General features: G+C 38.1%; 1 protein-coding gene across 1 annotated transcript; it reads left to right on the top strand.

The window, feature by feature from the left end:
* Positions 1-5,490: 5,490 nt before the first annotated feature.
* kiaa0232 (KIAA0232 ortholog) lies at positions 5,491-24,123 on the top strand. Its single transcript, XM_061710707.1, has 8 exons — positions 5,491-5,608; positions 9,913-10,485; positions 11,244-11,384; positions 14,750-14,819; positions 14,926-15,010; positions 15,159-18,537; positions 18,719-18,827; positions 21,139-24,123. The coding sequence occupies exons 2-8, from the start codon at positions 10,249-10,251 to the stop codon at positions 21,153-21,155; spliced, it is 4,038 nt and encodes a 1,345-aa protein (XP_061566691.1). The 5' UTR covers positions 5,491-5,608; positions 9,913-10,248; the 3' UTR covers positions 21,156-24,123.
* Positions 24,124-24,669: the final 546 nt, after the last annotated feature.

Below are 24,669 nucleotides of genomic sequence, written 5' to 3'. Positions count from 1 at the left end.
CAACTTTCTTGTGGCTCTGGCCTCAGTGTTCTAGAAGTTAATATATTTGTCAATTTGATTGAATTAACTGTTTTAATATTACACATACACTCATATACAATTCAATTCAATTGTATTTATATAGCATCTATTACAATATATATTGTGTCCAGTATTGTGTCTAGGCGCTTTCCAGAGACCCAGAACATGACCCTCGAGCAGTTATTACATAAACATAACATAAACAATGGCAGGTAAAAACTCCCCTAGTGAGAGAAAAACCTTAAGCCAAACAGTGAAAGTAATGGCACCATTATGGCATGAAAACAAGCCAAGACAATTTTATGTGACACACAAAGGCTTTAACCAACCAGGTATCCATGAAAAAGAATAGAAGAGTTCACTATCAGAATCATAAATTTTAATTCAATTCAATTCAATTTTATTTATATAGCGTCTAATACAACAGATGTTGTCTCTAGACGCTTTCCAGAGATCCAGAACATGAACATAAACATAAACATAAACATAAACATAAACATAAACCCCCGAGCAATTATTATATAAACAATGGCAGGTAAAAACTCCCATAGTGGGAGAAAAGCCTTAAGCCAAACAGTGGCAAGGAAAAACTCCCCTTTAGGAGGGAAGAAACCTTGAGCAGGACCAGGCTCATAAGGGGGGACCCTCCTGCCGAAGGCCAGACTGGGGGAGTCAGGGACGTCAACAGCACACAGCAGGCAGGTGGAAGCAGCAGCGGGATGACCAGAGGTGGGGGGGGGGGGGGCGTCAGCAGCACACAACACAACAGTCATGTGGAAGCAGCAGCGGGATGACCAGAGGGGAGGGGTGCAGGCAGGCGGAGCAGCAACAGCAGACATCCACGCAGGCAGGTGGAAGAAGCAATGGGATGACCGGGGATGGGGGGGGCCGGGAACACAGGCCAGAACGCAGCTCCCGAGGCTCCAGCCTGCAAACATACACAAAAGAGAAAAAAGGGGGGCCGGCACAAGAAACTACAGGAACGATGGACAAAAATGATAGCTATGAGATATTTATAATAAATAAAAATGGTAATGGAGAAGAGAGGCAGGGAAAAGGAGAGGAGAAGAAGGGTGAGAGGCACCGCCCAGCGGATCATGTCGGTGCCCCCCTGCAGCATAAGCCTATAGCAGCATATCTCCCGCGAAGCTATATTTGAGACTAACTATTATAGTTTTGTTCTATAGCTGCGACTATGACTACTGACTCTAACACACTAGAGTTTACACTACCTAGAGATTTTATTTCAATACTCTGGGAAGAAATTAGATTTGGCACAAGTCAAGAGCAGAAAAATTAATATAAACACATTTGATATAAATGGAAAAATGGTGTAACACATCAATAGGCCTAATACAATAATTCAAGTGAACATAATGGGTGTCAGCTAAGAATACTCAAGATCTTGCAAAAAATAAAATAAAACAAAAAATAACAATGATAATAACAAATGTGGTCTGATACTGGACGTATCAGCGTTTGCTGCTTTGTGCACCTTTGTTGTAATATTTACTGATACTGATCCTCTATGGATGTGGCACACATCATGGAAGAGTCGATAGCGTGTGGCCACCAGCTCATCTTATTTGCTGCTGTAAAGAAAAAACTTTCAGGTCACCATCAAGATATGTCTGGAATTAAGAATTAGAAAATGTAGTAAAATCAAAGAACATTCACAAAGAATACACAATTAGGAATTTAAATAAAATTCAGTTTGTTTTGTAAAAAAATATATAAAAGGAAGAATTATTGAAAAACAATAATTACTTATTCTATTTCCAGTTAAACAAAGAAAGATTCAATGTTGTATTTTTAAGTGTATGTTCTTTAATATTTTTTTTTTTACTCAAAAAAAATATATTTTTTTTACTCAATATGAATAGAATAGCTCCTTTATTGTAATTCACAACGTAAATCAAATTTATACATAAGAATGATATTTCGGGACTCAATTTAACATTTACATTTTCTTTTAAAAAAGGAAATACAATAGCCTACTACACATTGCTTCCCCAAAACAAGAAATATTGATGCGTTTTTTAATATGACGAGTAATGTTGTATGTGAATGTCAGCATTTAACTACACTTTATAAGTTATTTATTCAGTTCAACGTCATTCACTTTGACCTCAGAGGGACTACATGAGTTGGACTTCTGATGCAATCGTCCAGCGGAGTAATCAAACCTACGCCGGCGGGGCCACGGACGTTTCTCTTGTTGCCTAGATACGAGAACGTCGAGTGGCGCATTCAAGTAGTTCGTCACTCGGTGAAACTGGCTTTCGGACGGCGGCCATTGTGGCTCCGGTTGTGGCGTCATCGCCCGACGATTTTCTCCGTGGCCTGAGCCCGAATGTCCGCCGGTTTCCTCTAATGAAGCCTGAATTATGGTTCCGCGTTAAATCGATGCCGTACGGTTACGGCGTAGGTTGCGTGTCGCCGCGTATCCCTACGCCGTAGGCTCTGCGTCGGTGTAACGCGGAACCATAAATCACCCTTTAAGAGAAGCCCCCTGGACGTGAGAACCATAGACATATATACATAGACGCTTCATGACGTGCTGGAACGTAATCCAGCGTCGCCGCCATATTGGATGGGTTTCCTCACTCCAGGCAAAATTAACTACACTGGAGTTACAGAGTGCCAGCACACGCAAGAAGCTGCAAAACAGTTCTTTTTCAAGGGTTTTAGCTCCCAAGCCCCAGTTCAAGCCTAACAGGGTAGTGTAAGACCCTGGAATGACCTGGATTTATTTTTATAGATATATTTATTGACGGCAATAAGAGAGAAAAAAAATAGAAATATCAATATTTTTCCCTTTTTTAACTTTTCAAAACAATAATTAAATAAAAATAAATAAATAATATTGATAAGAAATAAATAAATACATACATTAATAAATATAAATAAATACAACAACACGCCCCTCTCCCCTTCAAATACATTCAAATGAACAATCAAACTTGTTTCTTTATTAAAATATAAAATTAATTAATTTATACATTCATCAATATGCCATATCATATGTCTTTGTCAAAGAATCAGAATCAGAATAATCTTTATTGGCCAGGTTCGAACATTGTCCAACAAGGAATTTGACTCCTGTAATTTCGCTCTTTAGGCAGTAAATAAACAAATAAAAAAATGTGGTATTTCTTGACATATATACAGATAAACATCTAAGGTGCAGCAGTTTGAGATAAAGAGCAGAATTTGGTTGTGGTTGTGGCACAGATGTTCTGGTCCAGTTTTGTTCTTACATCCGTTCCCTTAGATTCCTGCAACTAAACTTGGATGTACATTCCAATAAAGGTTAGGATAAATGATAACATGCCTATGAAGTTTGACTTTTTGCACCATTACAATACTTATAGGCAACTAGTCATCATATCTCCTGCTCTCTGAAACACATGTTAATGCTCAATAGTACACATATATGGTTCTTTAATATATTTACATTATACTAAGATGCATTCATTTTCAATGGCTTTTGTCCTAAATGGCTTTTTTACCCCTTACATTACTTTTACTTTTATACTTTAAGTAATTTTGAAACCAGTACTTTTATACTTTTACTTGAGTAAAAAACTTGAGTTGATACTTCAACTTCTACAAGAGTATTTTTAAACTCTAGTATCTATACTACCTGAGTAATGAATGTGAATACTTTTGACACCTCTGATTGTAGTCGGGGATTACGACAGAGTATTAGGGCCAAACTAAGACAAAAGAAAATTGAAATTACGAGAATAAAGTCATAATATAATGAGAATAAAGTCGTAAAATTACGTGAATAAAGTCATAATGTTGCGAGAATAAAGTCGTAATAGAATAAAGTCGTAATATTATGAGAATAAAGTCGTAATATTACGAGAATAAAGTCGTAATATTACGAGAATAAAGTCGTAACATTACAAGAATAAAGTCGTAACATTACAAGAATAAAGTCGTAACATTACGAGAATAAAGTCGTAATAGCCTATTACAAGAATAAATTGGTAATTTATGAGAATAAAGTCGTAATATTACAAGAATAAAGTGGTAATTTATGAGAATAAAGTGGTAATTTATGAGAATAAAGTCGTAATATTACGAGAATAAAGTGGTAATTTATGAGAACTCTAACGGGAAGAGCCTCTTCTCCCTGTGTTAAAATGAGGAATATTGAGCATCTTGTGAAGTTATATTTATATATTATATTATATATTACGACTTTATTCTCGTAATATTACAACTTTATTCTCGTAATATTACGACTTTATTCTCACAACATTATGACTTTATTCTGGTAATTCTACGACTTTATTCTCATATTATTACGACTTTATTTTCGTAATTTCCTTTTTTTTTGTCTTAGTTTGGCCCTAATACTCCGTCGTAGGGGATAATTACGACGGAGTATTAGGGCCAAACTAAGACAAAAAAAAAGGAAATTACGAGAATAAAGTCATAATGTTGCGATAATAAAGTCGTAATAGAATAAAGTGGTAATATTACGAGGATAAAGTCGTAACATTACGAGAATAAAGTCGTAATTTATGAGAATAAAGTCGTAATATTACGAGAATAAACTCGTAACATTACGAGAATAAAGTAATATGAGAATAAAGTCGTCATATTATGAGAATAAAGTCGTAATATTACGAGAATAAAGTCGTAATATTATGAGAATAAAGTCTTAATATTATGAGAATAAAGTCGTCATATTATGAGAATAAAGTAATATTATGAGAATAAAGTCGTAATATTACGAGAATAAAGTCGTAATATTATGAGAATAAAGTCGTAATATTATGAGAATAAAGTCGTCATATTATGAGAATAAAGTAATATTATGAGAATAAAGTCGTCATATTATGAGAATAAAGTCGTAATATTATGAGAATAATGTCGTAATATTACGAGGATAAAGTCGTAATATTATGAGAATAATGTCGTAATATTACGAGGATAAAGTCGTAATATTATGAGAATAAAGTCGTAATATTATGAGAATAAAGTCGTAATATTACGAGAATAAAGTCGTCATATTACGAGAATAAAGTCGTAACATTACGAGAATAAAGTCGCAATTTATGAGAATAAAGTCGTAATGTTACAAGATTAAAGTGTATTTATGAGAACTCTAACAGGAAGAGTGTGTTAAAATGTTGAATATTGAGCATCTTGTGAAGTTATATTTATATATGTATAATATATTTAATATTACGATTTTATTCTCGTAATATTATGACTTTATTCTCATATTATTATGACTTTATTTTCGTAATTTCCTTTTTTTTTGTCTTAGTTTGGCCCTAATACTCCGTCGTAGCGGATAATAAAACCTTCCTCAGTAGAAATAAATACACTGGGGGGGCCCGCAATGGAGCCCTAACCAAGATGGCGGCCGCGCTGACCGTCAGAGTCAGTCTATGACGCTTCTACGTTCATACGTCTATGGTGAGAACAGCGCCATTTTTCCGTCGGCGTCCATGATACGCAGCGCTACCGCAGCGGATTCCAGAGCTGGAGCTCGGGACGGGCCGCGGGAGAGAGACAGCCGCTCCCCTTTCGGTGCTTCTCTCGGCTTCATCCCACACGGCAAGTACGTTAAACCCGTGTCTTTTGGCGCTTTGTTACTGCGTTGTAACATGGCTTGCTGTTTCGATGCAAACATGGCGCACATTTTTTTTCTGGAGGAGCGAGGTTTCTCCGGAGCCTCGCAGCCGGCCCGGCTCTCCCCTCCCCCCGCCACAACAACCAGCCAGCTGCCGCACAGATCACGCCGTTAAGGCTGATTTATGGTTCCGCGTTACACCAACGCAGAGCCTACGGCGTAGGGTACGGCGTAGGGTAGGCGACGCGCACCGTACGGTGCGTGTCGCCGCGTACCCTACGCCGTCCCCTACGCCGTAAGTTCTGCGTCGATTAATGCCGCGTTCCATTTGTCCTCGGAAGTCGGAATTTCCCAGTTCCTAGTCGGAATTTTCAACTGGAACGCCCCTCAAAGTGGGATTTCCTACTGGGAAAGTGGGAGAAGCTTCACCACCCCCGAGTTACTATTCCAAGATGGCTGCCATTCCCAGTTCCCAGTTCCGATTTCCGAGGTAAATGGAACGCGGCATTAACGCGGAACCATAATTCAGGCTTTAGCTGTCCGTGTTGGGGGCTTGAATCACATTTCCTCTGCTCGGTTTCTCCTCGCTTCTTTAGTGTAGTTTTAACACGCACTTTGAGACGGGAGTGTAGCCTGTAGCAGCTAAAGGTCGGGAGTGCAGCTCACCTTGTTGTGTGACTGCAAAGTGACGCCGACAACGAGATCAACGGCTGTAGTTTTGTACTAATAATGACACTGACATTGAAGCGTAGCTGCTGCCCCCTTTGAAAACACTGTTACTAACGACCAAATACGGGCTGTCACAGCCTTACTTCACCAATGTCTTTCCTTTTCTTTTTCTTAAAACTTCTTGGCAAATAAATGTGCAAACTGTCACCAGCCATTTGGACACAATGGTGGTGTAGATGGGGCTTCCAGAAGCAGAACTACCGTGCAGAAAACAGCTGGCTCTCCACTGGTCAGCCATGTTCAGCAGCTATTGTATCAGCCGGCTGACATGTCAACTGCTGTCCATCTGCACGGAAATGTCACGGTTTAATTAGAACGTGAATGCATTGGTTTGTGAAATGATTTGATAGCACACAGACCCTTTTTTTTTTAGGGATCCAACGGGTTTGCTCTTAAATTTGCCACCGCAGAATGACGACCGGGCCGCCCAATCAGATCGGTGCAGCCTCCATTTGCTTGTCAGTTTGCAAAGCCACTGATGCCATGTGAAAACACACATAAGTTGTTGTTTTTTTTGCAATACTTGGTCTGACCCAATGCAACTACCAGAACTTGCTTGTAGAGTTAGGGACACTGATACAGTACGATTTTGTATTTGGAATAACAAATTAATTATATGCAAAGCTTCCTGCTAATTAATTCAATTTCAAGAGTATTACATATCATCACTATCATACAACGGAGTATTAGGGCCAAACTAAGAAAAACAAAGAAGGAAATTACGAAAATAAAGTCATAATAATATGAGAATAAAGTCGTAATATTACGAGAATAAAATCATAATATTGAATATATTATAAATATATAAATATAACTTCACAAGATGCTCAATATTCAACATTTTAACACACTCTTACTGTTTAGAGTTCTCATAAATTAACACTTTATTCTCGTAATATTACGACTTTATTCTCGTAATATTACGACTTTATTCTCGTAATATTACGACTTTATTCTCGTAATATTACGACTTTATTCTCGTAATATTACGACTTTATTCTCGTAATATTACGACTTTATTCTCGTAATATGACGACTTTATTCTCGTAATATGACGACTTTATTCTCGTAATATGACGACTTTATTCTCGTAATATGACGACTTTATTCTCGTAATATGACGACTTTATTCTCGTAATATGACGACTTTATTCTCGTAATATGACGACTTTATACTCGTAATATGACGACTTTATACTCGTAATATGACGACTTTATTCTCGTAATATTACGACTTTATTCTCGTAATATTACGACTATATTCTCGTAATATGACGACTTTATTCTCGTAATATGACGACTTTATTCTCGTAATATGACGACTTTATTCTCGTAATATGACGACTTTATTCTCATAATAATATTATGAGAATAAAGTCGTAACATTACGAGAATAAATTAATATGAGAATAAAGTCGTCATATTAAATATGACGACTTTATTCTCACTACATTATGACTTTATTCTCGTAATTTCCTATTTATTTATTTTTGTCTTAGTTTGGCCCTAATACTCCGTCGTACTATCATGAGATGTTTGAGAAAAAAGAAGATAAGTCATGACTACATTCGTCCCATAACTTTTATGCCCCTAACTTATATAATTTTCATTCCTAGGCAGTGACATCAGGCTTTGATGTGTTATTTTGATATTTAATGATGCCTTATTAAAAGCCTGATTAAAAGCTAGGGCTGGGTATCGATTCAAATGTCAAGAATCGATTCGATTCCGATTCTTAATATTCAGAATCAATTATCATGATTCGATCCGATTCGATATTGATTTGGCTTAGTGTTATTTAAAATGTTTTTTGAGCTGTTGCCTGAATTATATGACTGTAAAATAACTAGTGAAATAATAATTTCACAAAAATTATTGCGAAATAACTAAGAAATAAATAACTCAAATAGGCCTTTCAATATCCATTTAAAGTGCAAAAAAAAGAAAGAAATTTGCAACAGTTCAAGCAGTAAACAAATTATTTTAGCTTGTCTGATTTATTCTGTCACCAGACACACAGCTTGCCATGAAGCACCTGGCATTTTTCAGGTATTTCATGACAAACCGTGTCCGATAACAGAGAAACCAAACAAGCTATAGTAAATATAGATAATATGAACTTCATTGAACTAATATAACATTTAGAAATTTAAGCTGAAATGGCCGGCATTTTCTGTAAAGAAAAGTTAATTTAGTTCAGGAGTTTTCAAAACTACTGGGACTACTGGGATTAAATTTCACCAGGTAAAAAAGTAATGATGAAAAAAAAAATCGATCTTTAGACATACAAATCGATTTTTAGGAATTAATATGAGAATCGATTAAGAATCAGAAAATCGATTTTTTTCAACACAGGCCAATTTGCAATAACAATTAAATTAATTGATTGATTTTTATTTGATTTTGAGTTTTATTTCGGTCCATTTGGATACAACATAATACAACATAAAAATAGTCCAATATTTTAAATGGCACCGAAAAGTTATACTATAGGCTGAAGCCAAGGCTTATTATGCCTACCCTTTTATGAACCTCATATCAGGAGGTTTTATACAAAACAAAACTAATAATTTGGATTCAAACATTGAAAAAGAATGTATATATTGGACAAGTAACAGAGGTATCTAGACAAGAAGCAAAGACAAAAAGACAAAAACAAAACAAAAAACATACTATAAATTACAAGGAGTGATAAATTAAGTGGTTTTTGGCTTGAGACTAGAATTCTTGGCTAGAATTACATGCAAAGCTTCCTGCTAATTAATTCAATTTCAAAAGTATTACATATCATGAGATGTTTGAGAAAAAAGAAGATAAGTCATGACTACATTTCGTCCCATAACTTTTCTCCCCCTAACTTATAATTTCATTGCTAGGCATGGACATCATGCCTTCATGTGTTGTTTTGATATTTAATGATGCCTTATTAAAAGCCTGATTAAAAGCACCTTTTTGGGGGCTTCCGTGTAGAAAACAGCTGGCTCTTCACTGGTCAGACATGTCAACTGCTGTCCATCTGCACGTAAATGTCACGCTTTAATTAGGACGTGAATGCATTGGTTTGTGAAATGCTTCAGATCGGTGCAGCCTCCATTTGCTTGTCAGTTTCCAAAGCCACTGATGCCATGTGAAAACACACAAGTTGTTTTTATTTTTTGCAATACTTGGTCTTCCCCCCCTGACCCAATGCAACTACCAGAACTTGCTTGTAGAGTTAGGGACATTGATACAGTACGATTTTGTATTTGGAATAACAATTAAATTAGTTACATGCAAAGCTTCCTGCTAATAAATTGAATTTCAAGAGTATTACATATCATCACTATCATGAGATGTTTGAGAAAAAAGAAGATAAGTCATGACTGCATTTCGTCCCATAACTTTTCTCCCCCTAACTTATATAATTTTCATTCCTAGGCAGAGACATGATGCCTTCATGTGTTATTTTGATATTTAATGATGCCTTATTTCTTTTTGTTTGTCTCTGCTGGTTTACATTCGGTGTAAAATGTATATTTGAAAAATAAAATAAAACTAATACATGCTTGTTTGTTCTGTTTCAGCTTGTGCCGGTGAAGTACATACTCCCAAAATGGATCCCTCAGACTGAGACATAAACACATTTTGTGTTTTTCTCAGCTGCTGAAATCTGTCAGCATCATAAGCCATGCCTCATGATTAAGAGCACCTTTTTTTTTTTGCTTGAAGCAATAAAAAACAAAATATCACTCATGCCTCCCCATGTAGAAACCCTTCAGTACATTCTGCTGGAGTGACAGCCCCCTCTTCCAGAAAGGTTCTGCCTCATCCTCTTGCCAGTCACTTCTCCACCTACCACTCTACAGTAATTATCCATCACGATGATGCCCTGCCTGAAAATGGCCAACACCTGAGGTCCCATGCGTCCACTGAGCGCCGATTCAGCCGGTCCTGCTCCTCCTGAAAACCTGTTTTTCCCCAATCCCCTTGTGGGCCCCTTGCCTGCCTCGGAGATGTCTCTGCTTCAGTCGCTGGGCCCAGTACAAAGCTGGCTCGGCCAGGAGCTTGAGAAGTGTGGGATTGATGCCATGATTTACACCCGCTACATTCTCAGCCTTCTCCTGCATGACAGTTATGACTATGATCTGCAAGACCAGGTGGGTCTCCATAATCTTAAAAAGTTTATACTTGCATCTGAAAAAAAGCTTCAGTGTTCATTTTTTTGAATTGTCAAGTGAGTGGCTAATGGCTGTCACAGAGAAAATGTATAAGTAGGTCCTTCAATATGAAAATATCAGTTTGCAAGGGGCAATTTACATTATGCCTTTCTTTGACATCCTGACTTTACCTCTGAGTTAATATTCCTTTCTTTTTTGCTGTTAGATTTTAGAAACGCACTGTATGTGTAGATTATACACACTCCTGAACTGAAATTTAATGTACAGGACTGTCTCAAAAAATTTAAATATTATGATTTTCTGTAATGCAATTACAAAAACAAAAATGTCATACATTCTGATTCATTACAAATCAACTGAAATATTGCAAGCCTTTTATTATTTTAATATTGCTGATCATGGCTTACAGCTTAAGAAAACTCAAATATCCTATCTCAAAAAATTAGAATATTCTGGGAATCCTAATCTTAAAATGTAAGCCATAATCAGCAATGTTAAAATAATAAAAGGCTTGCAATATTTCAGTTGATTTGTAATGAATCCAGAATGTATGACATTTTTGTTTTTTTTAAATTGCATTACAGAAAATAAAGAACTTTATCACAATATTCTAATTTTCTGAGACAGTCCTCTATATTTACAGTAGATTTTAATGTTAAGGTATGCACTGTGTTCTGTCATTCACTATTAATAGTTGTTTCTTTTTTATTTAACTTTATTTGGCTTTGCTCTGAAAGGAAAATGACATCTTCTTGGGATGGGAGAAGGGAACTGGGAAGAAATGGGGCAAAAGCAAGAAGAAAGGAGGGACCGACCTGAGTCTTGAGGAAATGAAGAAGCAAGCAGCAGTACAGTGTCTTCGCTCTGCATCTGATGAAGTAAGTTCTGCTTTATTGATGAAATCCTGTGGTTCTCAAGAAGTTGTTGGGAAAGTTGTTGCAAGTTAGGAAAGTTTCTGCAGTTTATAAAATGATTACATTATTAGATATGCACTGACTGATAATAATAATATTACATAAAATGTATTTGAGGTGCCTTTCAGGGCACTCAAGGTCACCTTTACAGTGCACATGACACCAATTTAAAAAAGCAAAAATAAAAGAGGAAACATTTTTTCCTCTGCTAAATATGGCCATCATGACATGGGAAGAGTGTTATTGTGTCACTGTTTCTGCTTTCAGAGACTAAACCCATTTAGCAATTTGCAACACAGGTGAAGAGAAAACCCGTGACCTTTCAGACACATTTAAACAAGGCATGGCAACTTTCAGACTGATTTGTATGAAGTGGGATTTCTCATAACCTCTTGGCTCATCCATATTCTGTATTTGGCTGGGTGCCTGTCTTTTCCCTTTTCATTTCTTTTTTTTTTTTTTTTTTTAAAGATTCTTTGTGGCTCTAGTGGCCTTTATTTTGAAAGTGCCTAGACAGGAAATGGTTATAGAGAGAGAGAGAGGACAGGCAGTAAAGAGTGACAGGCCAGGTTTGGAATCTGCGCCACCTGCACGAGGACGATAGCCTCTACATACGGGCCCCTCTTTTCATTTCTGATCCTATATACGACCTGCTCACCGAGGTAAAGGACTAGCTGACTGGCTGTTGCCCCGTAGGGAACTCTGCATGTCAATGAAGGTCATGTCAGATTAACCATCTTGGAATTAAATCAGTGGGCTCCACCATCTGTCTGAAAAGAGTATATAGGTGTTTACACAATTGGGGGTTGTAGGTTTTTTTTTTTTTCAGGGGCCAGATCGCTTAAGCATGTCTCCATTTCCAAGAATGGCCCTGTAAAAGGGCCTTCAGGAACCTTTTGGGGGTGAAAAACGTTCCTTAAGTAGGTGAGGTACTGAGATTAAAAACGTATATTAACCTTTACATACAAGGCAAAATTATTTCAGTATTCCCCGAGTACCTGACTCAGTGCAGGTGGAGACATGCAACAGTGGTGTATTGGCACTGATTAAAGAAAAAAAGAAAGCAATAAAAAGAGAGAAATTTAGCCAATAGGTCTACTACTGTAGATTAGCATGCAGAGCTTCATAACAGCCTTTTGACATTTTCTCCCCATCTCATGCACATGCAAATGCTTCATCACTTATCCACTCTTAATGCATAAACACCAGCCCAACATGCTCACGCAAATAAGGTATTCGCTTGGGCTTACTTCTAAAAATAGACTTGGTGCAATTAGACTTCTTCTTCCATACATGTCAGTAGCCTTAGGCCACGTTTACACATAGCCGGGTAATTACAAAAACAGATATTTCCCGATCTACGTTTTGAAAAATACCATCATTTACACGGACCCGCATAAATACGCTGTTAAGGTGCTATGAGCAGCCAAACCTGCAGGGGGCAGTGTAACGAGAAGCATAAAGTCATGCTAGCCAATCGGAATCCTGTAAAAAACGTCGACAAATGACACGAGTAACTTCCACTTACTTCCAAGATGAAACGAGAGTCTTTCGTTTGGAGTGACAGAGAAGTGGAGTTACTTTTAAGTGTGACTTTACAATATAAAACAGGTTAAATATAAGAAAATATTAACGGTGGCCAAACAAATTGTAAACACAGGTCGCACTCATGACGCTGGTGACGTTTCTGTCGCATAATGTGACGTTCTGAAGCCTAAATGTCCGTTTCCCTCCGTTTACAAGCAAACGTGAAGACAGAGTTTTTGCAAATCTCCACTTTGACTGGAGTTTTCAGAAATTATCGTTTTTGGTGACTTTGAGTTTCGTTTTCGTGTAAACAAACGGCCAAACCGCATGAAAACATCACCGTTTTTGCTACCTGTAAGCGGGGCCTCATTTTATAAAAATAGTTTACACAACTGTAGATACATTCTAAAGAAGCTGGAGAAGCCAAAGTCATTTAATAAATGGGGTTTTAGACGTATTATCGTTTGAGAAATGGGCTTTGAAACTACGAGCTGTCCTATTCTGATTGAAATTGTATCCGCTAAAGTTCACGTTAGTTCGTTGAAATGCAGGTTTTAGCATATCAGGGGACGTAGTCAAAGATCCTCGTCTCAATCCTGAAATCCCAACTTTGTTGGCCACGTCTGATACTGGCGTCGTATTTAGTGGTTGTTCGACATCTCCAACATTTTGCGCGCTCAAGCACAACTGGGTAGTCAACTGGCTGGCTTATGTTGTTTGACTTGCCTAGACATATCTTCAGCATCCAGGCAACCATCATTGTCATGGGCAAATGCAAGTTTTTCTCACAGCTGGATGGAAGACCCAGCATTTAAGGACTGGCTCAGGCCTGTAGTAGACTATAACCGACGGGCTTGTTATAGTGGATGGGAGCTAACGCACTTGGGTCGCACATGCAATCCACCAAACATAAAATGGAACATGTGGCCGGCGAGAGCAGGTTCTTCTGCCACTCAACTTCCTGCACTGCTGCTTCTGTAAGGACAAATCCGGGTACATCATCAGATTTGGATTAGCGTCATTCTTCAGAAAACAGCTTGGCATTAATAAGGCTGGGCCATGCAATTAAGACACTTGGCATAAGATTCCTTTGCCCATGAGTTCATATTAGGCCTATAGCAAAGGTTAAAATCCAATGATACCAGTTCATGTAGTGGATGTCAGTTTCTGAACACATCAGTCATGGCCAAAACAGATCTCCCACCTGTCATGAAATAAGCCATACAGGACTGTCTCAGAAAATTAGAATATTGTGATTTTCTGTAATGCAATTACAAAAACAAAAATGTCATACATTCTGGATTCATTACAAATCAGCTGAAATATTGCAAGCCTTTTATTATTTTAATAATGCTGATTATGGCTTACAGTTTAAGAAAACTAAAATATCCTATCTAAAAAAATTAGAATACTCTGGGAATCTTAAGCTGTAAACTATAATCAGCAATATTAAAATAATAAAAGGCTTGCAATATTTCAGTGGATTTGTAATGAATCCAGAATATATGACATTTTTGTTTTTTTAATTGCATTACAGAAAATAAAGAACTTTATCACAATATTGTAATTTTTCTGAGACAGTCCTGTGTGTGTGTATATAGGATACTGTGACCTGCTAAAAATATTTGAACACAGCTGTCGCATTTGAATACACTGTATTATCATCTATTAGTTGTAAATCATATTGCTCTGACTAAAGCTTTATATGAATGTTGAAGTGTGCCAAATGTTAGGGTATTTATACGTAATCTGAATAAAAAAAATCTGAATTTTTTTTGTTTTGGTCTCTGTTTCCTGTGCAGAATTCTGGGATTGAGAGTCTGGTTGAAGAACTTTGCTCCAAACTGAAAGATCTCCAAAACAAACAGAAAGGTTACATACCATATTTTATCATAGTGTTTTGACTAAATATGAAATAACAAAAATAGTAGTTGAGTGTTTTTAATAGTATGTTTTGGTTATACAATTTCCTTTACAGATGAAAAACACATTCAGAAGAAATCCGATGGATCTCAGTCTCCAGAACGAACCGAATCTCCCTCTTCAAAAGACCAGGTGGAAATGTAAGCTGCATACTTTTGGACATTGTATACTCGAGACTTTATATGCAAAATGTGACTTCTAACTAGACCCGTATTAGTTTATTTCAGATTAACTGCTCTGCGAGTATTTAAATAGCAATTTTTCTCTCTCTTTCTCTTGTGACTGCAGGTATTATGAAGCCTTTCCTCCTTTATCAGAGAAACCTGTTTGTCTCCAAGAAATCATGACGGTCTGGAACAAGGCAAAAACCTGCGCTTACTCAAGTTCATCATCCTCTGCAGCCCCACAAACCAGCACAGATACCTCCTCCCCCAAAGATTGCAACAGTGAGGGCGAAGCTACGAAGGAGCGGAACCTCGAGGCATGTGGAACCATCGCTACTGTGACCTATGAGCGAGGCCAGCAACGGCGGAGCAAAAAGGAGAAGGAAAACAGATACCATAGCGGTGCAGCAGCAGAGGACAAATCTACTGGGCACTCTAAAAGACAGATCCGACACAAATCCGAAGGCAAATACCGACCCAGGTCCTGGTCCTCTGGCTCTAGCGAGGCAGGCTCAAGCTCAAGTGGGAACCAGGGCGACTCCAAGACATCGAGAAGCAAGACAGTTAAAATAAGGCACAAATCCAGGGAGGCTGCAAAGAACAGAAGAGCATTCAGCAGTGGGCAGGCAAAGCTGCAGATGAAGGTTATTGACAAAGAGGAGCGAAGAAACACAGGGGGGAGTAGTAGCAGCGCAACTGGCAGCACCGCCAGACAACCACTGCATTACAAGAAGGGGAAGAGGCTGCTGAAGGAGATCCGTAAAGATCCATGTTGGATGGAAGCAAAAGAGTCCGGAGTTGAGGCTAGAAATAAAAAGGAATACATGGAGGAGCCACTTTGGTACACAGAGCCCATTACAGAATATTTTATACCTTTCAGCAGCCGGCAAAGCAAGCTAGAAACAAAATATCGTAGTAGTAAGTTAGACTCTCTGGATGGCTGTGACTTTTCAAGTGATGTACATAGGCTGCCAGAAGAAAACGAGGGAATCTGCATTGCCAATGAGAACTACCAGAGAGCATACCTAGCAGCAGGGTCATTTGTGGATGGACACTTTGTGGAAGGGCTTGGCGAAGAAGAAGCGGCTGATCTGGCTGGGACTTCAAGCTGCCCTCAGCCGGAGGATGATAGAGATTTAGATGGCAAGCATCTGTTTGAATTTACTCACTTCTATGAAGTTGATATTTACCAATCCATATTGGATACTAGTGCCTCAGACTCAATACAGGAGAGTAGGATCTTAAACATGATTCGTCAAAAAAGCAAAGAGCAAGGAGAGGTTGAGGCAGAATGTTGTTTAGTGCTAGATGGACTTGAGCAGCAAGGGAAAAGTGCAATACGGGCAGATTCACAGGAAGCTCCGGGACCTGTTGAATTTTCACTGGAGGATCTGGAAAACATGGTTCAAGTGTGGGGATGCTATTCACCGTCCACTTCAGAAGAGATCGATGGAGAAAGCTTCATAGGAGACTCTCCCATCCAGCTCTCCCCTCTTCCTGATGGTGATTCCTTCCCCCATAGCAAGCTGTCTAGAAATACGGAGGAACCGCCCGTTCCTGAAACTTCCAGTGAACCATCGTGTTTGACCTCATCCTGCTTTCCTCTGTTTGAGCTTCAGTATGAAAGCCCCACTTTTCCCTTTCCCCATGAGTCACTCAGCATCGGTCATGAAAACAACACAGATTCTAATAGCTGTCTCGAGCCACATCCTAATAAACAGTCTCGTTTGCTAATATGGACCAAAAATAGTGCCTTTGATGAAACTGAACACTGTTCTAACCTATCAACGCGAACTTGCAGTCCATGGTCACATTCAGAGGAGACTCGGTCAGACAACGAGCAGGGAAATGCTACGGCAGAGGATTCCGCTCAACTTGGGATCGATGAGACTGATTGTGTAATCCCGCCCCTTCCTGGTACATATCTAGAGGATGAAATCCTGGATTTTTTGCAAGAAGACTCTGGCAAAAGGTGTGAGGAGACCAGTGTCAATCCAGCAGCCAATAAGCCAACCTTCACAAAGAAATCTAAATTGGAGTCCGTATGTGGTATAGCACTGGAAGAGGAGAAAAGTGGACAGTACAGCAGAGACATGTTTTTGGACAACGCAAACCAACAAAGTGATGATTACAGCTCAGGGATAATAAAAGACATTTGGACTGCAATTGGAGATGGCAAATCTGCAATGTCCAGGCACGAAGCAGAAAAGACAAGGAAGGGTCTCTTCTCTGACGAGCCAGGCACTTACTGTCACAGCTGTTCAGAGGTCCAGACAAAAGGAGCGCCGATACAGGGAGCTCAGAAAAAAGCTGTGCAGCGGTCGGAGTACCACCTCTGGGAAGGCAAGAAAGACGAGCAGGACTTGGCCAAAGGCAAGCTCTCCAAGGTAGATGGTGCTGGGGATTACATGACTCCGTCCAAGCCTTGGGACTTAAACTCTGACAAGGAGAATACATCCTTCATCCTCGGAGGAGTGTATGGAGAGTTAAAAACATTAAGCGGTGATAAGAATTGGGCTGTTGTACCACCAGGCGGCACGCAGAATAGTCTGCTACAGTGTGCCTCTGCTTCCTGTTCAGATATGCTCACCATCACCGGCACAGATGTGTTCATGAACACAGGCAGCTGCTTTGCTCCCGGCCGCAGGCCCCTGTGGAGGCCCCTCGTGTCTTTCGGGCAGAGCGATCAGGCTATTAAAGGAGGTGGAGATGGATTGAATAAGGGATTTTCTTTGATCTTCCATGAAGATTTGCTGGGATCTTACAGAGGCTTGCATCGCGAGGAGCAGGGTTTAGAATATCCATTTGCATCCTTTAACTTAAACAATCCCTTTTCTCAAGTCCTCCATGTTGAGTGTTCTTTTGAGCCCGAGGACATGGCCTCTTTCAGTCCAGGATTTAAGCCCAAATCTATTCTTTGCTCGGACTCTGAGAACGAATCCTTGAACTCGCGACTATATGGCATCAACCGGCAACAGTATAGGGCCATTCGCATTTCTCCAAGGACTCATTTCCGACCGATATCGGCCTCAGAGCTGTCTCCTGGTGAAGTGAGCGATTCGGAGGCTGAGACTGACAAAGAAGAGGTTAGTTTTCCCGTCCTGGCCCCAATGGATGTTTTCGAGGATCCTCAGGCAGACCTTAAACCTCTGGAGGAGGATGCAGAGTGCGAGGGCCCTTATTATGGAAAGTCAGAACTGGAATCTGGGAAGTTTTTACCTAGATTAAAGAAGTCTGGCATGGAGAAAAGTGCCCAGACCTCTCTGGATTCACAGGAGGGTTCTAGTGCCCTCCCGCCTATCGCTGAGCAGGATATTTGCTTAGACTGCAAAACAGCAGCAACAGCAGCAGCCGCAACAAGTGCAGGGAGACAGCTAGACGTCTCAGTTTGCAAGATTCAAAGAGAGGAATCTTCAGGAGAAAAGCAGTCCTGTTTATGTTTACCAGCAGGTCAGATCCCCAAATACGGGATCGCTTATGACTTTGTTGGTGATATTCCAGAGGTAAGAGCTTCTTCAGTTTGTTAGTGTATTTATTTGTTTTTGAAAACCTGTTAATATAAAATATCGCTCATGTAGTGTTAGTAAATATGAGAAACGCACTAAAGCTGTAAAAGGTTTCAACAATAGTGTCTCAGGTGACAACTTCTTGAAACTCTAAGCACTTTTTATTTGTTTTGTCTAGTTTTCTCTGTTAAATAGAAGTGAACAGGAAGGAACTGGCAACCAGCAGGATGAGTGCTGGTGGCAGAACACAATCTGTTCCCCTCTTTTCCCTGGATCTCAGTGTACAGGTAAACCATTGTTCCATTTGTTTACAATAATGCCTGTACCCGTCTTTTGCAATAGAGCATGATCTGAAACTATGCTATGCAGTGATGAGCTGAATTCAGCTGATATTTACCGTAGTGCAAACTTTTATGTGATTTTCTTATGAAAAGATTCTTGATTTCTTAATAAATGTCAGAGGTTTTGCTGTAGTAGTCTAGGGCTGGGTGATTTTCGACAAAAATAAAATCCTGTTTTTTTTGGTAAAACTACAAAAGACAATGGAATAAATTGTTTCAAATATTTTATCTTTATTTTTAAAGAAAAATAGCAAACGCATTTCCCAATTGGGAATGAAGTGCAATTGAAAGATACTGTAAATCCTCCTTGAGTTTAGTAAAGTGACAACATTTACAATTTTCTTGACCAAACAAGGATGACTAGACGAGCTCTGTCTGTAATGCAGCCAGCTGCAAAAAAGGAAAATCGATTTTCCGATTTTCCTTTTTTTAACATCGTCTTGATTAATAAATCCCATTTAGATTTAAAATCGATTAATCGCACAGCCCTAAGTCTTGTACATGAATTCATTGATCTAGTGTTTTTCTGCAGAAGCTGAATTTGTTCATTAAAAATGTATATTGAGAAAAAAAACATGGTACAGGGAAGAAAAAAGCAGCAGCTAATTTTGAGTTGAAATGAATTTGGGATAGTGATGTTCAGGAAATAATTTACTCCTATTGTGAAATTGAAGTGGTTTCCCACTCTTGGTTTACCGTTTGAGTTGCTCACTAGCTGGGATTTGATATGTTTTTCCCTTCATTATGTGTGTTTGGATTGTACCTACTTTTTCGTTGTTCTTGTAACTGTTGGTAGGCGTAATCCTTAATTTTTCTGATAGTACTGGAGGAACTGAAACTCATCAATGTTTTTGGTATGTACTGCATGTTTTCAAGAGATGACTGGACTGGACGGCAGGCAGGCTGACTCTACTACGGTATTCTGTTGAAATAAACCTGCTCTCCCACGAAAAGACAATTGGGATTACAGCAAAAGTTGCTCAAAAATCAGTTGCATATTACAACAGTTTTTATATTTATATAGAGGGAATGCGCATGACGTCACAGATGCGCCTTCACAGCGAGTTACGCCACTGAGTGTCAGAAAGACTGAGTGGCAGCGTAAACTTTCAGTTTGAGCAACTGGAAAACATCTAAAATGGGAAAGAGCTGTTGTGCGATCGACTGTACTCATAGATTTAGCAAGAAATCAGAGTTATCATTTTACAGACTGACGAAAAATAAGCTTAAGAGAGACAAATGGATCGCTGTTATTCGCAGAAACAACTGGATTCCAGGCACCGAAACGTGGATTTGTGGTTCCCATTTTGTATCAGGTAATGTTGGATTTTTGGGTAGCTAACGTTAAACGTTCAAATCATAAAGTTCCGTGTCCTCATCACTTTAATTTCTACAACAAATCCTGCCTTGAAGTAGAACCAAGCGTAAAGACTTTTGTAAGCCTTCCAGCTTTGCTTCGTGTATTTTCCCGGCGTAGAAATTAAGGACATATAAATATCAGGAAACTGGATTCGTGGCCAAATATTAATGTCCATGGACCACTGGTTCTTCTGGTAACTGTACGGGTCACTGTCAAGTCCAACTGCCTTTTAATTTAAGCCGATAATCGGCTGTTATCCCGTCTTTTCCACTAGTTGCAGCTGTTTTTGCTGATGTTTTGCCACTCAGTGAGAGTAAGGGGGCTGGTCCAGTGGGGAAGTGACGTCAATGCAAACCCTCTATTGTTTTAATATATTAACAGCATGACTTAAGTATTATGTTTAAAGCTCAGATATGAATTGTAAACTCTTATAGGCTGGCAACATATTCCTTGGCTACGTTTGGACAAACATGACTTCAATCATAGCAGCCTATGTTTTATAAAGAACAGATAAGAAGTTATGCAATATTGTTATTGTTTGGAAGGAAATAATAAAAAAATCAGAGCAATCATTTACAAAGCAACAAGACTACTGACTTAACATCAACCATGACTGATCTGTGGCCAGTGTTGGAAGCACCCGACAGGTCACATGTGCCACGTGCACTAATGCACCTCCACAACTATTACACAGAGAATTCTCTTCTTTTGTTCTAAGATTAAATTGATTTATTTCATTCATTATCAGATTACAGCAGAACTCTGAAACTTCACTAAGAAGTCATGTATTCTAAATCCAGCTCCAGCTCCTCCGTCGGCTCAGTGCAAGGAAAAAGTCATATTTGGCTGTGCAGCAATTAATTTTAACCATTTTGCCTGCCTTTTTTTTTTCTCCAGGGAGCAACAACATTTGAATTCTCCAGTTTTGCAGAAGACACCTGCCAAGAGGAGAAAGTCCTCTACCTTTGTGACTGGATGTGTACCAGCAAAGATTCAGGGTCATCTCAGAGCTGGAAAACCTAATGTAGGCTAATTTTCTGAGACACCTCTTCCAAAAAAGGAGGGAAAAAAATCCAACACAAAACCCTGTTGGTTTTCATTTACTAACTTAAAAACGTTGTGTAATCAACAATCAGATCAACATAAAGAGTAAAAATAGGAACGCTCAGAAACATGTTTTTTTTTTTTTGTTGTTGTTTTTTTTGAGTGATGCCATGAGCAGACAGGCTTTTTTGTTTTTGTTTAAGTTGATTGCTCATTACACTGGTCCTCATTCAAGTCTCGGATAGCTGGTAGGGACTGTTTTTCTTTTGGTTCTGTACCCATCTGCTTTCGTCCCCGCCTTCTGAGTTTGAACAAAGATTCTGGTGGCGTCTGAATGGTTGTGCATGTATGTTTGTCCAGCTGGTCCCACTCCTCTTTGGTTAAAACAAATGTGTGAAATGATTGCGATCGCATCCTCTACTTTCCATCTTGAGTTCAGAAAAAACAATGTTTGTTGTTTTTTTGAAGATATGTCAGTATTTGAGAATTTAATTTATATAGCCTGGGTGACATTCTGAATGTGAAGTAGAGAATGTGTGCAGCCTTCTTCTAAATATCTGTAAATTCCCCATGTGTGATAAGTTATAAGATTTTTTATTTTTTTTTCCTTTTCAAAAGGTAGTAGTAGACAGTGTGGTTTGTGAGGCTAAAACATTTAAACAAAAAAAAAATAACCAGAAAACAGAGTTTCGTTGGCAAAAAATACTAATAATCTACTTGAAAATATAATGCTGTACAATTTTTTTTTTTTCTTTTTTTTCTTTTTTTTTTTTTTGGGGGGGGGGGGGGTCTGGAATTAAATTTTGTTTTGGTTTAAAAACCATCACAAAAAGACATGGCTACAACCATTTCTGCGACACCTGTGTTGCAGCTAAATGAAGCTTTGTTTTTTTTTTTTAATTATTTGGTCATTTCTGTGGTACAGACTGTTGGTGCTATAAATATGTTCAGAAATCTCTTTGAAGTTGCAGTTTCATAATATGGCAGAGATAAGTTATTGACTGTTTTGTTTGTAGTCCATACAGTCGGTGTCCATGAATATCTATTTAGGGAAATTTGTGAAAAGAAAATGTACGCCTCATTGCAGTTCTTGGTTAATGTGGCATTGGTTTGTTTATTTTAAGGCAACCTTTGAAATGTCAAGCCTTTAACAACTGAAGCAGTGATACCTGCATGTATGTAAGTCTAATGTTTTAAGTTCTTAGCCCTTAACACAAAGGATAAAATCACCACCGATTATCCATTTGGCGACGTTTCAGATTTGTAGTAAGAAGTGGTGGGTGAATTTCAAACCAAAAACAACCTACAACTACAAATGTATTTTTTTTTTTTTCATATGAAATGCTTTTATTTTTTCAGGTCTAGAATATATTTTATTGAAAATTCATCGTCTCAACATTTGTGTATATGGTGACACAGAACGTGTGAAGGCCCCTCTTTAGATTGAGCGAACTAAGAGAAGGTGAATGGGTCTGTAGTCGTACAATACATTTACAAGATCACTAATGCCTTAGTGCAGTGAATACAATTTGAAATACCTGCTGGGAAAAAAAAAAAAAAAAGATCTATAAAAACATTTAGGTCTGGTTTAGCAACCTTACTTTTGGATCTTGCATTTGAAAACAAAATTGAATTAGAGTAATTTTCCCTTGTGTTAAAAGTATTTTTCTATATAATTTATTTTTTCAAATAGGTTATAAGGATAGCAGCAGTGCGGTTCATCGTCACAACCTACCAGAAAAGTAAAGCACAGATAACTAAAAGCATATCTCTTTTAAAGATGAATTAAAAATGCCTGGTCACTGTCACAGGTGAATGACATTACTTTTGGCATGGCGTTGGAAATTGCTTCTGCTTTGGTAAATATAAAGATTTTTAAGGCCTTTTGAGTCCGGTGTTACTTCAATTTTTAAAGGACTCCCAAAAAATGGAACAAAACATTCTCAACTTGAGGATCTCCCAGTTCGTTGACAGCCATTGAGGGTTTCTTATTAATAAAAACGTTACCTACATCCCAATTTATGAAGGTGGATTATTATCATTATTTTATCATATTTTGGATTGTTGAACAGAAATTTACAGCTTTTCTTTCCAACCAAACTGCTGAGGTAACTCGTAAGTTTAGAGCTATAGTTTTAGAGAGGAAAAGAACTAGGCCAATATAGATTGCTCAAACAATGCAGAGGGAAATTCTAGAGCCCTAAGTTCTATGCAATACCTTGATGCATGCAAACACTCAACGAGTATAAGGACAAAAGTCATGCAATGTTTTGCATGGGAATTACTTTTGAACAAGGGTTACCTGAGAAAACACTGTCCAAAGCATGCTAACACCCACACACCATCTCTTGAGTGGGATTTAACTAATTTTAGTTTTAAAAAGTCAAAATTGAGGTTAAATCATAGAGAGAATGTGTTTGTTTTTTTTATTAGATGTGTGCACGAAACCCAGTGACAGAAGGCACTTAGATGGAAGGTATTGCCTCATATCTTTGATCATTAAACTCTTTTTTTTTTCATTTTGATTGGCTCAAAAACAGAGAAAAACCATGTATGAGGAGAAAATGGTCAGTTAGGGTATATGTATTTGGAAACACATTGACATGGTTGAGTTTCTATTGCACTGTGGTCTGAAGAACATATCCAGCACTGTAAAGTTGGTTATTTTTTCTCCCCCCTCTATTCCTCCCAGATGATACTCCTACAGCCTTCCCTCTTCCACTTTGTTCCTGAATCCCATCTGTCTTGAGTAGCAGTGTTCTAATTTCATGTGCATCCTGAGTAAATTATTTCATTTCATTGTGGATTTCTTAACATCTAATAAATAAATAAACCAAACCTCAATATGACTGGACTTCTTTACTTAACATTATTCCAAGCCCTTTGAAGTAGTGGAAAGTTTACATTTTAACCTCTATAACCTCTGGCTAACGCTGATGCTGACTATTGAGTGAGAAGGAGTCCATTATCACGTGTCAGTCATTCTTTATGACCATGTTAATTTATGATTATGAAGCATAATAAAGCATATCAATTTTATACATTTTTGTACTTTGAAAGAAATATTTAAATGGTTCCCTCATAACTTTCCAGTTTAGTTTTGTTATTGGGTTATAATACATCCCTTAAATATTATTAATTATGATTTTTAATATATTTCTATATAATTTGTGTATCAGTTTTGGATGTTAATTGGTTTACATTTTTATGGGCCCTTGGTTTAATATAATTGGAATTATTTGTCCAGTTTAAGCCAACAATGCTTTCACAAAACATATGTTAAATAACCTACTGTGTAATATATATATATATATATACAGGACTGTCTCAGAAAATTAGATTATTGTGATTTTCTGTAATGCAATTACAAAAGCAAAAATGTCA

This window comes from Cololabis saira, chromosome 20, assembly GCF_033807715.1.
Source record: "Cololabis saira isolate AMF1-May2022 chromosome 20, fColSai1.1, whole genome shotgun sequence".
Taxonomy (NCBI): domain Eukaryota; kingdom Metazoa; phylum Chordata; class Actinopteri; order Beloniformes; family Belonidae; genus Cololabis; species Cololabis saira.
The sequence above is the reverse complement of the archived record's forward strand: the minus strand, read 5'-3'. Positions and strand labels throughout refer to the sequence as shown.

What these genes read in the sequence shown, in the direction of transcription:
- kiaa0232 (XM_061710707.1), top strand. Translation starts at nt 10,249, where the DNA reads ATGCGTCCACTGAGCGCCGATTCAGCCGGTCCTGCTCCTCCTGAAAAC. An exon ending in TCTCCAAAACAAACAGAAAG is followed by an intron (nt 14,820 to 14,925) that starts GTTACATACCAT and finishes TTTCCTTTACAG; the next exon opens with ATGAAAAACACATTCAGAAG. An exon ending in TCAAAAGACCAGGTGGAAAT is followed by an intron (nt 15,011 to 15,158) that starts GTAAGCTGCATA and finishes TTGTGACTGCAG; the next exon opens with GTATTATGAAGCCTTTCCTC.